The following is a 14,484-nucleotide window of genomic DNA, read 5'->3' on the forward strand; positions in this document are numbered from 1 at the left end:
TCTGGAAAATATTTATTTTAGAAATTAAATGTAACTGGGGAAAGTGTGCAGTTAGGTGGTGAAGTGGATAAAACACCAGTCCTAAAGTCAGGAGAGCCTCAGTTCAAATCTGGCCTCAGTCACTTAACACTTCTAGCGGTGTGACCTTGAGCAAGTCACTTAACCCCACTTGCCTCAAAAAGAAAGAGCGAGAGATTAAATGTAACGGAAGAATTAACTCTTTTTAGATTTTGCTACTCTTTTCTATGTTAAAAAAATCATTCTCAATTTAACACATATTTTAAAAAATTTCTGTATATAAAATAGAAAAAGAAAAGAGGATCATGTATGAAATCACATTTTTAAAAAAAGTATAAAGTTGAATGTGTTACATTTTCAAAGTTATCCTACTTGTCTGTTTCCCTTGAAATTTCCTAATGTTTCCCTGTGCCTTTTTTTTTTTTTTTTTTTTTTTTTTTTACATTATATGGGGGAAAGTCAATATATTTACATATGAATAAGGACCAGGTAATTTGAAGAGGGAGAAATAATTAAAATTGGTGAAACCAGAATAGGCTTCTTGGAGCAAGTGATCTTTGAGTTGAGTTTCTAAGGAAGATAAGAATCTTAAGGTGTTGACAAGAAAACCTGTATTTTAGGCATGGAGTGTCCAAAAGCACCATAATTCCTGACTCTTCTCTTTCTCTCTTCCTTAAGACCTTCCAGAGCTTTGGCAGAATTTCAAGAATTCCCAAACACTACTTTCAGAAGTACTTGACTCATTTTAATTTTCTTCACAGACAGTTCGAGAAGGGGAGAGAGAGATCTACAGACAATTGCTACAGATGGTTACTGGTAAACAGTTTTCTACAGCCAAACCCACTACACATTTTCCTTTACACCTGTGAGTCACAGAAATTTCACGTTATGAGTCACATATTTCAAGTTAACTTGATGCCACTATTTAACTTACATGATATTTGAGACTATTCTTCTCTTGTTAGGTCTCGCCTCAGTTCCAATAAGAGTGCTTTGGAAGATCCAGTGTTTAAAGATTCAAACTCTTATGCCACTCAGACCATTGGCTCTAACACACCATCGAACAACTCGGCCAGCATTTTAAATACCCGAGAACAGCTGTCCCACCCCACTATACCATTTCCCCCATCTTCCTATCTTCGGGATGTTGCTACAAATGAATCCAAGAATTCTGATCCCCACAGTCAACCTCACCAACACTCCTCTCCTCCACATCAGCCAAATCACATACCAGCTCCAAATGCACAGTCTGAAGGTAAACCTATTGTTGCACAAACAGTGTAACCAATTACTTGTTTTTATTTTCCCTAGTGCCTTGATTTCTGTTCCCTAATCAGAAATTTCCTAGGTAGTCTGACTTGACTAGATCTGAAGGCTTACAAGGTACAGTATAACCTATGATTAGCTGGTCCTCAAAAAAATAGAATTCCCCCAATTTTTAAATAAGGTATTTGTGAGAGAAAGGCAAATGGCAAGAGAAAAGCTGGTAACACATTTAGCAGAGAAAAATCCAATTCATTTATGTATATTTTGACTTACCTAATTTTTTGTGTTTTGTTTTGTTTTTTACAATGGGATTAGTCATTCAAAAACATCTATTGGCTCCATGCTCAAGGTCATCCTACTTGAAGCCATGCAGGATCGTCAGTGTTGAAGGAAAGCAGTCCTGTGTTCTGAACATTCAGGGAAAAAAAAGCACAAGCATACGTTTTTTTTTTTTTTTAATAATAGCTTTTTATTTTTCAAAATACATGCAAAAATAGTTTTCATCATTCACCCTCGAAAAACCTTATTTCAAATTTTTCTCCCTCCCTCCTCCCCCCCTTTCCCCCGCTAGACAGCAAGCAATCCAATATATGTTAAATATGTGCAGTTCTTCTAAACATATTTCCATGTTTATCAAAAAATTGTTAGGGTTTTTTTTTTGTTTTTGTTTTTGTTTTGTGGTTCTTTGGTCATAGTTCCAAATTGCTCTCTAGAATGGTTGGATCAGTTCACAGCACAAGCATACTTTTTTGAAGCAGGGGAAGACAGTGTGCTGCTTGGGGTGGAGGAATGGGGGGGGGGGGGGAGGGAACCAGCCATAGAGTCAAGAAGGGAGGCAGCATTTCTTACATGAAAAAAAAGACATTTTATTGGGAATCAAGGTAATCCTGATTATACTGTTTACTATTTTTGTGACTTTAGGCAAATCACAGAACTTCTCTGGGATCAGTTTCCCATTTTTAAAATGAGAAGTTGGTCAAATAACTTCGATTGTCACTCTCAGCCTAAAATCTGTGATCTTGTGATGCTCTTATGGCACTAGTTTAAGTCCGGCTTCTGACATATACTAGCTTTGTGACTGTGGAAAACTTCTCAGTGCCCAGTTCAACTCTCTTAAGATGTAAATTACAACTTTGTTGCCTTTGTAAAGGAAGTTACTATGCCTGAAATTCCCAACACAAGTGAAATCACAGGTTAGAAAAACCTTCCATTGCCCTTTACCCTCTTGGGGGGAAAAAACAGAAAAGTAGTTTTATAAATTATAGAAGGATTTTTAGGAAGTTTTGAAATGATGAGTTCAGTTTAACTTTTTCATTAACAAGAATATTAAGTTAACTAGACTACCTTGTTCACCTAAACATTCCATTTTATTATAATAAGTCTTTTTGCTGAACATTAGAGTAATTTTTTTCTACCCACAATGCTTATACATTAAATATTTTTGTCAATTGAAGCACATGATGCTATTTCCAGCAGAATACACAATTTCCCTTCTGTGCTTTTATTTCTAATCACTTATTTCTTAACTATCTACCACTTTTAAAAAATCCTTTGAAATTAAATTTTTGTATAGTGTCAACTTTACAGGTACTTATACATTGTAAGATTTGAGTTAAATGAATTAAATATTTTAACATTATATTCATTTCCAAATATATTCCTTTTTCCTTTCCTACCCAATAAATCCTCCCTTGTAACAAAAGTTGTTTGTTTTTTTAAAGAGTTGTCTTTCCTACCTTACGGTGGGAAATGATGATCTAGGTGTTGGATGAGATATACATTTTCAGAGAGGGCCAATATGTGGATTTGTTTTACTTGGTTGATTACAAGGAATGATTTTAGGGGTTTTTTTGTTGTTGTTGGAGGGAGAGTTATGAGTGGTAATGATAGTGATTTCTAAAAAACAAAAAAGAAAAAAAGTATTATTGAAAAATTTAAAAGTTCCCAGAAGAAAACAAGAGGAAGGGGGCAGGGATAAGTAAAGCGGTTTTATAATTACTATTTTAAACTTATGCTTAAAAATAACTAAGTTCTATGTGATAGAGAATTTCATATGCAGCCCTCTTTTTCTTTTTGTATATGGAAAGGATCATTAATTTGTTCATGTTTTTCAAATCCAAAATGCTTTTAAAAAATTGAAAAAAAAATCCAGCAAAACTAGCATATCAACCATATTAGATAGCATGTGTACTATTCCCTACTTAAACTCTTTCACCTATGCAAGGAAGAGTAGAAGGGACAGATTCTTATCTTTTTTGTGAGCCAAACTTGTTCAGTATAATTATATAGCAATCAGATTTTTTTTTTTTTGCTTTTTCTGCTTATATTATTGTAGTCATTGTCTGTATTTTCCTGGTTATGTTTTCTTTATTATGCATAAATGCATATCTTTCTGTGCTTTTCTGAATTCTTCATATTCATTTTTCTTATAGCTTAGTAATATTTTCTGACAGTTCGCTAACCATATTTTGCTTATCCATTCCCAGTCAATGAGCATCTGCTTTGTTTTTTGCTACTATAAAGACATTGCTTTTTTATTGTTGTTTATGGGAGTTTTCTTTTTCTTATAGCATATTCTTAACCATAGGATCTTTAGCTTAATAATATGAATAATGATAAGTGATTTTTTTTTTTAGTATAATTTGAAATTGTTTTAGCCACATTCACATCTTTCAACACTGACTATTTTCTTTTCTTGTCGTTTTTACTAACTTATTAGTGAGAGGAAACTTCAAGTTGTTTTGATTTCTGCAAATCAGAAGAAGGGATTTTTACATGTGTATTTGTTCTTTATCCTGCTCCCTTAGTGAATTGTTTCAATCATCAATTGTCTCAATCTCTTTGCTAATTATTTTGGGCTTTTTTTGTAAAATATATCTTCAGTTAATGCATGTACTCTTGTTTTTTTCTTTACCAGTGTTTATGCTTTTAATAGTAATATTGTTATCACTAACATTTAGAGCCATGTTAAATAACAGCAGGGAAAAGGAACCATCCTTGTTTTGCTCCTTTTGTGGAAGAGATGTTCACTTCATTTCATTTCATGTTCATTTGCTTTTTAATGTTTCAGTTTCTCTTACTACACCATCCACACCAATGAGATCTAAGTCTGCCTCTATACCATATTAGTAGGAAAAGGGAAATAAAGGGAAAATATGAAAGGACAAACTGATAAACTATTATTATTATATTTCATCTTGACAATTTATGCTGTAGGATTTTTATATCTGGCATGGGATCTGGTTTTCATCACTTTATGAATTTATTAACCCTTCCAACTCATCGGTTTTATCCAACTGCGTTTTCTTTGTAGAACTGGAATATAGTCAAGAATGGGAACTTGAACTGTAATTAATTTTAGAATATAACAAAGCAAATTGCTTATAACTAATAATTATATAAGTAACAATTCTTATTGAGTGCTTTTTGTTTTTGTCTAGGCTCAGACTCTGTCATTTTACTCAAGGTGAAAGATTCCAGAGCTCCTACTCACAGGTAAACTTTGGAAAGATCTGTGTTCTTGCTCTCATTAGCATAAGTATGTTTAGCAAGCCAACAGGATTCCTTTGTTCAAAGAAGATTCTCTTAGTTGAAGTGAGGACTTAAGGGATATGAGGCAAGATTTTCTGTTAGCTGTTAGGGTAATAATATTTAATACAATTAGTAAATATACTTAGTTCTATGCTGAGGCTTTGTTCTTTTAAGATAGCTTTTATGAAGGAAGGGGTTATTGAGCTAGGATTGGGCTTTACTTCAAAAGGCATGAAATAAAGTTGCTATCTTCTTTTTGTACTTACTGTATTTTGTTGGATATATGTGAAACCTTTTGATTTTCAGTTAATAACTATGATTAGTTAGGTAAATTTTAATTCCAATGAGATTTTTTTTCTTGTCCTTTTAATTTTACTTAAATTTTGTATTGTTGTATTTTTGGTTTTACATCACCTTCGTTTTTTTAATATATTTGTTTTTCTTTTCCCTTTTTTGAGAGTCATTCTTCCTAAGAGAGTCAGATGTACTTTCAAGAGCCTATGCATGTATATATTTTTAAGAGAATATAAATACATTTGATTAACATTATATTTTTAAGAAATGGCAAAAAACTAATTTACTTTGAACTATGTCGGGGAGAGAGTAATAATTCCAGTCCCGTTTATTTATTTATCTTGGTCTTGGATATGCTTTCTCATATTGTTGGTCTTTTCTCTGGCCCCATGGGATAATGCTAACCTTTATTTCTTTGCCAAACTTTGGTCCTTAATCTCTTGATTTTATTAATATAGAGTTTACCCTCTATGGTTATTTTTTTTTGATGCCCAATTATAGCTTTTTTAAAATTTAAAGACTTAGAATTTCATTGCTGTTAGAGGCTTTACTGTTAAGGAACTTTCTTGATCAAGGCAGATCATTACCTTCTTTGTGACTAATGTTTCTAGAGAATTGCCTCGGAGCACCAAGAAGTCAGATGACTCAAACCACCAATGTGTATTGGGGCAAGACTTGAACCTAGAACTTCTGATTTTGAGATCAGCTCTCTAACCCTTCTTCCATACTGCTTATCATCTTTCTGCCCAGTTATAATAATGTTATTTTATCTAAATATCTTTAATTCTGCTTCTAATTAGTCATGTTTAGTTCAGTTTTAAATTCTTAGTGAAACTATTTTTATTTTCCCATAAGCCTACTGTTCATTTGTCACATTTTATTTTCTTCTTCTCTAGTCCTTCCTTCTTCCAGGCAGAGCTGTGGATCAAAGAATTGTAAGTTGCTTATTTTTAGAATATTTTTCCTTTTTTTCTATCCATTTTTGTATCCAAGTAACAAGTCAGTTATCCGGTTAGTCAATAAGAGTTATTCAATTACACTGTCACTTAATATTTTTTTAATTCTATTGTATTAAAGCATTTTAAGTACCTAGTTTTGTTAGATATAAAATACTAATTGAAGCCAAATTCAATTGGAAAAGTATTTCAGTGTTAGTCATTATTTAGAAATGGAAAAGAAATGATCCTTTAGTTTTCACATTGATAAATATAATGTATTAACATTTCAGAGATCCACAGCACACTGGCAAAACTGCCAAGAGTCTTTAGCATTCAGTTTCCAAAACAGATATGCCAAATGGGTTGGGTTTGTTTGTTTTTTTTTTTTCCCAGAATTCTATACTGGTTCTTACCTCAGAAACCTAGGCTTTAGAGACTCCATATATGGTTATTATCCCGTTTACTAATATCCCCTCCTGTCTCTTCTCCCTCTTTAGGAGAAGACTCCTAATATATTTTACTGTAGCTTGCATATTCAGATTTTTTTTCACAAATACAAATTGTGTTGAAAACCAATGAGACTACTCTAAAGGAAAGTATTTTAAATCATATTCTTGGCTTCTTTTTGCCTTGACATTTAGGATCATAAATAAAAGATGATCTCAGAGTCCATCTTTTCCAACCTTCTCTTTACAGTTGAGAAAACTGAAATACAGGGAGGATAAGATCTAAATTAATGCTAAGGTCACACAAAATAATGTTTACAGGTGGAATTTGACTCTCTGATTCCACTGCTAATATTCTTCCTACTATACTATGTTGCCTGATGGTGATATGAATGCAATCCTATAGAGATTTGTTCATTTCTCAGACAATTTGATTTCGTTTCTTTGGTTTGAGAAAGAATGGATAAGAATAAGAAAGGGAAAGGGGGGACTTGTACCTTGTACTGAAGACAATGATTTGCAACTGCTGTTGGGCATTAGATAAGATTTCAGAGCCTTCATAGTAAATTAATCACCAGAGCTGGTATGCTGATGTTGAGCTGTGATTGTCCTGTTATCCATATGGTTTTTTTGGAGGAACTACATTGAATTGACCAGTCATTAGTGTAAAGGACAATCTTCTTTTAGGTGAGTGGGTTTATATACTATATATTTTGTAGCTCTTGTGCTGCAGAGGGAAATGGATATGTTTACAAGACAGTACAAATGGAACAGTTTGGGTATTTTGAATATGAATCTTACTGGAAGTAAATTAGGTTAGTTAGTTAGTGTTAGGATTTTTCATTTCTCATGTTCCCTTAGAGTTTTTGCCTCCTTCCCCCCAGAATCAAAAGCAGCTGTTGGCAGTGTTCCTTATTCCCATCCCACTCTATTTTGGAGCAACCAAATCTCTCTTCATAGTTATTTTTTTTTTTTTAACTGAGTCAATTGGGGTTAAGTGACTTGCTCAGGGTCACACAACTAGGGAGTGTTAAATGTCTGAGGTCAGATTTGAACTCAGGTCCTCCTGACTTCAGAGTTGGTGTTCTATCCACTGCGCCACCTAGCTGCCCCTCATAGTTGATTTTTAAAGCCAAATGTCTTTTTTCCCAAAGTAGCAGATTAATATACGATGATCATTTCTGATGGACATGTCTCTCTTAAACAATGTGATGATTCAAACCAGTTTCAATTATTCAGTGATGAAGAGAGCCATCTACACCCAGAGAAAGGACTGTGGAAACTGAGTGTGGTTCACAACATAGCATTTTCACTCTTTTTGTTGTTGTTTACTTGCATTTTATTTTGCTTCTCTTTCTTTTTTTTTTTTTAACTGGTTTAATTTTATTTTTCTTGTGCAGCATGATAATTGTATAAATATATATTGCATTTAACATGTAGTTCTACCATGTTTAACATATTGATATGAATGTGGGGGAAGGAGGGGGAGGGAATTGGAAACAAAGTTTTGCAAGGGCTAATGTTGAAGAATTGTCCCGCATATGTTTTGAAAAATAAAAAGCTTTAATAAAAAAGAAAAAGCCTTTGTAAAATCTAAAAATAAATGAATGAATGAAGAAAGAAAAAGAGAGAGGAGAAAAAGAAAGAAAGTTAAATCATGATGGTACTTTATTGCTATGTTTCTCTTATGCTGATTCCCATTCTCATTTTTGGGAAAGATTGTAGTTTCCCATTTCTTAATCTCATCATCAAGGACTCCAAAAGATTATACTGGCAAGCAACTGATTTTTTTCCCCATTTATATCAAAAATTTTGCTATTTTCTTATTACCAGTACTGTGAGGTTACTCTGTTCTGGAGCAAGATGAAAAAATTAATAAGTAGGAAGTTTATACAGGGACTTTCGGACTTGGGTACTAAGATCATAGATAAAGAGCTAGAGAAGACCTCAGATTCTATCCATTTCCAGCCTCTTTTTATAGCAGAAGAATTGTATTTAAATTCACATAATTAGTATTTCATTCTTAATATTTATCTGAAATGTATTCAGTGCTAAAGAGATGTCATTATTTCCAATTCCTAGAACCAGCGTTTATGATTCCCGAGCACGGGAGAGATTACGTAAAATTGAAGAACAGAAAGCTCTGGCATTACATCTTCAAAACCAGGTAAGGGAATTAGAGAAACCTAATTATCAGCCCAGCCAAATTGAGATTTCAAAAAAGAGCATCTTGATTTGGGTTGGAGTCTGTTATAACAGCTTAAATGATACATTGTATGTTAAGTCCATCAAATATTCTGTAGGCTGAGGAAAACCAAAGTAGAAGTTTTTTTTTTTTCTCTCTATCCAGATTGTGCTACATAGATATAGTAGGCTTAAGTACAATTAGAACACCACCTCCTGATTCTAAAGACCTCTCTTTTTTAAAAAAAATTAAATTATAGCTTTTTATTGACAGAACATATGCATGAGGAATTTTTCAACATTGTCCCTTGCACTCACTTCTGTTCACTTTTCCCTTCCCTCCTTCCACCCTCTCCCCTAGAGGGGAGTCAGTCTCATACATGTTAAACATATTAAAGTATATCTTAGATACAATATATATGTGCAGATCCGTACAGTTCTCTTTTTGCACAAAAAAAATTAGATTCAGAAGGTAAAAATAATCTGGGAATAAAAACAAAAATGCAAGTAGGCCACATTCATTTCCCAGTGTTCCTTCTCTGGGTGTAGCTGATTCTGTCCGTCATTGATCAATTGGAACTGAATTGAATTTTCTCTTGTCAAAGATATCCACTTCCATCAGAATATATCCTTATACAATATTGTTGTTAAAGTGTATAATGATCTGCTCATTTCATTTAGCATCAGTTCATGTAAGTCTGTCCAAGTCTCTCTGTATTCATCCTGATGGTCATTTCTTACAGAACAATATCTATAACATTCATATACCACAGTTTACCCAACCATTCTCAAATTGATGGACATCCATTCAATTTCCAGTTTCTAGGCACTACAAAAAGGGCTGCCACAAACATTTTTGCACATATAGGTCCTTTTCCCTTCTTTAATATCTCTTTGGGATATAAGCCCAATAATAACACTGCTGGATCAAAGGGTATGCACAGTTTGATAACTTTTTGAGCATAATTCCAAATTGCTCTCCAGAATGGTTGGATCCATTCACAGCTCCACCAACCATGCATTAGTGTCCCAGTTTTCCCACATCCCCTCCAATATTCATCGTTATCTTTTCCTGTCATCTTACAGGTGTGTAGTGTATCTCAGAGTTGTCTTAATTTACATTCCTCTGATCAATAGTGATTTGGAACACCCTTTCATATGAGTAGAAATAGTTTCAATTTCATCATCTCAAAATTGTCTGTTCGTATCCTTTGACCATTTATCAATTGAAGAATGGCTTGATTTAAAGACCTCTCTTTCAGAGACTACAAGAACAAGAGCATTCAGTACACGATTCAATAGATCTGCATCTTCGAGTGCCTCTTGAAAAAGAGATCCCTGTCACAATCATACAGGAAGAAGAGAAAGAGCCTGACAGAGTGATTGATAATGAAGATGAGTTTCCTGAAATCACAGAGGTGAGTTACATCCAAAAGATATTAATGAACTAGCAATTATATCCTGTTTTTTGCTACATTGGAAAGAGATTATTTTAGAAAGCAAAAGAGTAGAAGAATTTCTAGCATTTCACTTTCACTGCTTTACTGTAAAATGTTGCTATAGAACCCTGGTTTCTTCATTTAAGCACCCTTTATAAATGTTAGTATTTATTTTTACTAAGTCACGCTTTTATTTCTATATCACATTAACTTCCAAAAAACTTTAATTCAAATTTGATCCAGGGAATCTCTTTTTTATTTTCACACTTGTTCGAAATTGACTTTGCCATGTACCTTCAACTTAAATGTTTGGATAAGGCCTCAATAGATATCAATTGTTAAGCACTCTGGGTCTCAGAAATGTGCTTCTTTAAGAATCATAAGACAATTACTTGTTTGCCTTAATGCTGTGTTCCTTTTGAATACCTCCTCCCTAGATATACTACTTTCCCAGTGATCCATCTACCTTTGGGGGGAGGGGGGAATATATATATATAATATGTGTGTGTGTGTGCGTGTATACATACATACATACATATATATATATATATACATATATATATATATATTTTTTTTTTTAAGAAGAAAACAGAAGAAGGAAAAAATCAGTTTAGCAAAACTAACCAACACATTAGCTGAGTGGGATGATGCATTTTGTGTTCTGTTCATAGTCTGTTCTGTACAAAAAGGAGGAAGGTGCATTTTCTCCTCTCTTCTTCATGGCCATTATATATTAACTTATACAACATTAAAATTATACAACATTTAATTTCTTTGTTGTTGTTCTTTCCTTTTATATTGTTATAGTTGTGTATATTGCTTTTCTGGTTCTTATTTCGCAGATGATGATCATAAGATCATGTTTCTCTGAATTCTAATCATATTCATTGTTTCTTACAGTTGAGAAATAATTCCATTACAGTTATATACCACAGTTTATTTAGTCATTACCAAATTAATGGCTATATACTTTATTCCCAGTTCTTCCATTGAATTTTTAATATTTTTAGTGTTTAAAGATACATATAAAGGTTCTAAAGAATAAGGTAAAAAAAATTTGCATATCTTAATGAATTGCTAGCTAATCTTCACAAATTTTTGTTCATAGCAGATGACATACATTTTACAAACATATATATTTTGCCAGGAAAAACATAACTATCTTAGGAAATTAAATTTCTTTAAAAGGCTGCTTTTCTGGGAGCACTTGCTAACCGTAAGACAAATATATTTTCTTATTGAAAATATTTTGGACCAGAGCATAAAACTAAAAGACTTAATGAACGCTGAATGTTTGGAAGCAAAATTGGGCTAGAGAATTGGAACACTTTCTCAGACTCAGATAACAGTGTAAAACATTAGTTTGACTCTAATGTAGAAGTCTGTCAGTCGATACTCATTACATACTTACTATGTGCTAGACATTGTGCTAAACACAAGGGATACAAAAAATGACAAAAGATAGTCTCTGCTTTCTGTGTGTTCTCAAGAAGCTCACAGTCAATGGGGGAGACAACAAGCCAAGAATTATGTGCAGATAAGCTCTGTATAGGATAAATAAGTTATAATCAATAGAGGGAAGGCACTAAAATTAAGGAACATAATAAAAAACTCCCTGTAGAAGGATGGTTTTAGCTAGGACTTTAATGAAACCAGGAAGCAGAAATGAGAAGGGAAGAGCAATTGAGGCACAGGAGACAGCCAAGTAAGATTCTTCAAGGTGGAAGATGTTGGAACTGTCTTGTTTCAAGAACAGTAAGGAGGTCCCTGTCATTGGATCACAGAGTAAAAGAAAAGGACTAAATGAAGAGGAGGAAAGGGGAAATAAGGGGAGGAAAAGATGCAGTGGTGAACTTTTAAATAGAGAGTCTACTGGAAAAGGCACAGAAGACAAAACATAGGTAAGAAGGATAGGAAAGCATTCCTTTGCATCTCAGTGAAGATTATAGCCTGGTGATGATGGAGGAGGATGCACAAGGATTAATGGAAATTGACTCCTGACTTCAGAAAATGACATTTCTTTGATTGGTAACACCCTTTGGTTCTTTAGGAAATGGAGAAAGAAATAAAGAATGTATTCCGTAATGGAAACCAGGATGAGATTCTCAGTGAAGCATTCCGTCTGACTATCACCCGCAAGGACATTCAGACTCTCAACAACCTGAACTGGCTCAATGATGAGGTAATTTCTCATCTGTCTCAATGTTAAACCCTTTTGGCGAAGTGGAATGTGAATAAATGGGCAGTGAATCTAAGAAATAGATTTATAGACTAGCTTTGTTTTTCCCTTATTGTTAGAAATTAGAAAGAGTAACAGAGATTAAGTACTCATCAGGTGGTAAACACTGTTCGAAGTACTTTACAAATATTATCTCATTTAAAACTCAACAACAACTCTGGGAGGTAGGTGCTAATTATTATCCCCATTATATATCAAGAAAATGGAAACAGAAGTTAAAGAACTTGGCTCTGAGTCACACAGCTAATAAGTGACAGGCCAGATTTGACTTCTTCAAGAAATTCTTTTCTCCTCCTCTTGCCCAGTTTTTCCAGTTTTTGAAAACCTCTTTTTGTTTCAGCTATCTTCCTTTGAACACATGAGCCAGTGTATTTCCTATACTATCGTCAAACATTTCAACTTTATAAGGAAAACCTATACTTTTCCATATAAATCAACTTCTGTTTTTTTGGTCTTTATTTCCTCCTTTTGTGTCTCAAGATAGGTGAGTAAAGTGCTGGAAGATAGGTACAAGAGCTTAAATCCCTGAGAAAGAGGCCGAAGCTTACCACTTCAACTCAGGATTTATTTGGAAAATTCTTTTCAATTTCATACTAGGTCCTAATTAATTTTGCTATAGAGTTACTTTCAAGTTTCAAGTTCAACATTTAAGCAGGGACTTGATATAAATCAGTTGATAGTCATTCTATCTTAAAATAGCATAAGAGGATTATTTGTGTGCACTGTGTACCATTTAAATATGCTTCCTGTCCCCATTTCCCCCTGTATACTTACCTTCCTGATGTGGTAAAAGACAAGAGGAAACAATCTAGCAAATATAACCCAATGAATTGTTTTAGAGATTTGTGGCCAGTTTCAATTGGATGTGTCCAGTGATAAATAAGGCTCTCAAACTGTGTCTGTTACTGCTGAAAGCCATTAATATTCTTGAAAAGGCATCATAGAATTTTGAAATTGGTGTACTGATCTGTCTCACATTGTTAACAAGGAAGATTCATATTTGTCTAGGTCTTTTCTCATTAAAGCTTAGAACTTCAGGTGAATTGCTTTCCAATCTTATTTTTAATCTATCACCTAAACAACTAGGGATCTGTCTGATTTGGAGAAGATTGTTTTAAAGTCAGAGAAGAGAGCTGGGTTGCACATCTGTTTCTGATATCTATTTCTTAAGTTTACTTAGATAATTAGAGAGCTCCCAAGCTTCAGGATCTGGAGTAAGGCTCAGTCTTACTGAGGAATGGCAAACTTAAGAGTTTTGTACCACTGAATAGAGTAAGTATATCCCCAGATCTTGCCTTTTTAAGAACCTTCAGATAAGGATCAGATTCTTGAATTTCAATGTTGTCTCCAGTCATTAGAGCCCTGTGGCTTTGATTGGATGACATGCCATCCTGTGCCTACTACTTTGGGCACCATTTGGACCATATCATTCAAATTGATTGTATTTTTATTTCATCACAGGCTAGTTGCAAAATGTGCATATCAGTGGCACATTACTCTCTATTATGATATTTTGATTCAGAGAAAGGTAAAGAAGTCTGAAATTCTCCTTCTCCCAGGGATGCTAGGCTTGTTTATCTGAACTCTGCATAGTAGCATTAGGACTATGGGCTAAACAGTGTCAAAAAAAAAAAATTAGCCTGACTTTTTCCTCATTCTAACAGAGATGGGGATTAGGGGTATGGAATATTACATATAATTTCAGTTTTGCTAAACTGCTTTCTCTGCCTCCCTCTCATTTTTATTTATAATTTATTATTATAAAGAAGCCATTCTCAAATCTTTTGGTCATAGGACATCTTTACATTCTTTAAAATTATAGAAGACCCTTGTCCCAGACTTTTTGTTTATATGGGTTATGTTTATCATTATTTATTGTATTGGAAATTAAAACATTTTAGGATTAATATGAAAATAGTCTTTTTTTTTTTTTAAGTTTTTATTGACAGAACCCATGCCAGGGTAATTTTTTACAGCATTATCCCTTGTACTCACTTCTGTTCCAATTTTTCCTCTCCCTCCCTTCACCCCCTCCCCCAGATGGCAAGCAGTCCTTTACATGTTAAATAGGTTACAGTATATCCTAGATACAATATATGTGTGTAGAACCAAACAGTTCTCTTGTTGCA

At 33.7% G+C, this 14,484-nt stretch overlaps 1 protein-coding gene across 3 annotated transcripts in view; it reads left to right on the forward strand.

Moving 5' to 3' along the window:
* Window positions 1-14,484, forward strand: part of SENP1 (SUMO specific peptidase 1) — an 80,973-nt gene that overhangs the window by 45,056 nt on the left and 21,433 nt on the right. For all 3 annotated transcript variants that reach the window (XM_051961128.1, XM_051961129.1, XM_051961127.1), the window contains 7 exons: window positions 780-883; window positions 984-1,273; window positions 4,725-4,779; window positions 6,006-6,044; window positions 8,576-8,660; window positions 9,940-10,095; window positions 12,167-12,298. In XM_051961128.1, the coding sequence (XP_051817088.1) occupies window positions 780-883; window positions 984-1,273; window positions 4,725-4,779; window positions 6,006-6,044; window positions 8,576-8,660; window positions 9,940-10,095; window positions 12,167-12,298 (861 nt within the window). The remainder of the gene's footprint in view (window positions 1-779; window positions 884-983; window positions 1,274-4,724; window positions 4,780-6,005; window positions 6,045-8,575; window positions 8,661-9,939; window positions 10,096-12,166; window positions 12,299-14,484) is intronic.

The sequence above is a fragment of the Antechinus flavipes genome, chromosome 5, assembly GCF_016432865.1.
Source record: "Antechinus flavipes isolate AdamAnt ecotype Samford, QLD, Australia chromosome 5, AdamAnt_v2, whole genome shotgun sequence".
NCBI classification, from domain to species: Eukaryota; Metazoa; Chordata; class Mammalia; order Dasyuromorphia; family Dasyuridae; genus Antechinus; species Antechinus flavipes.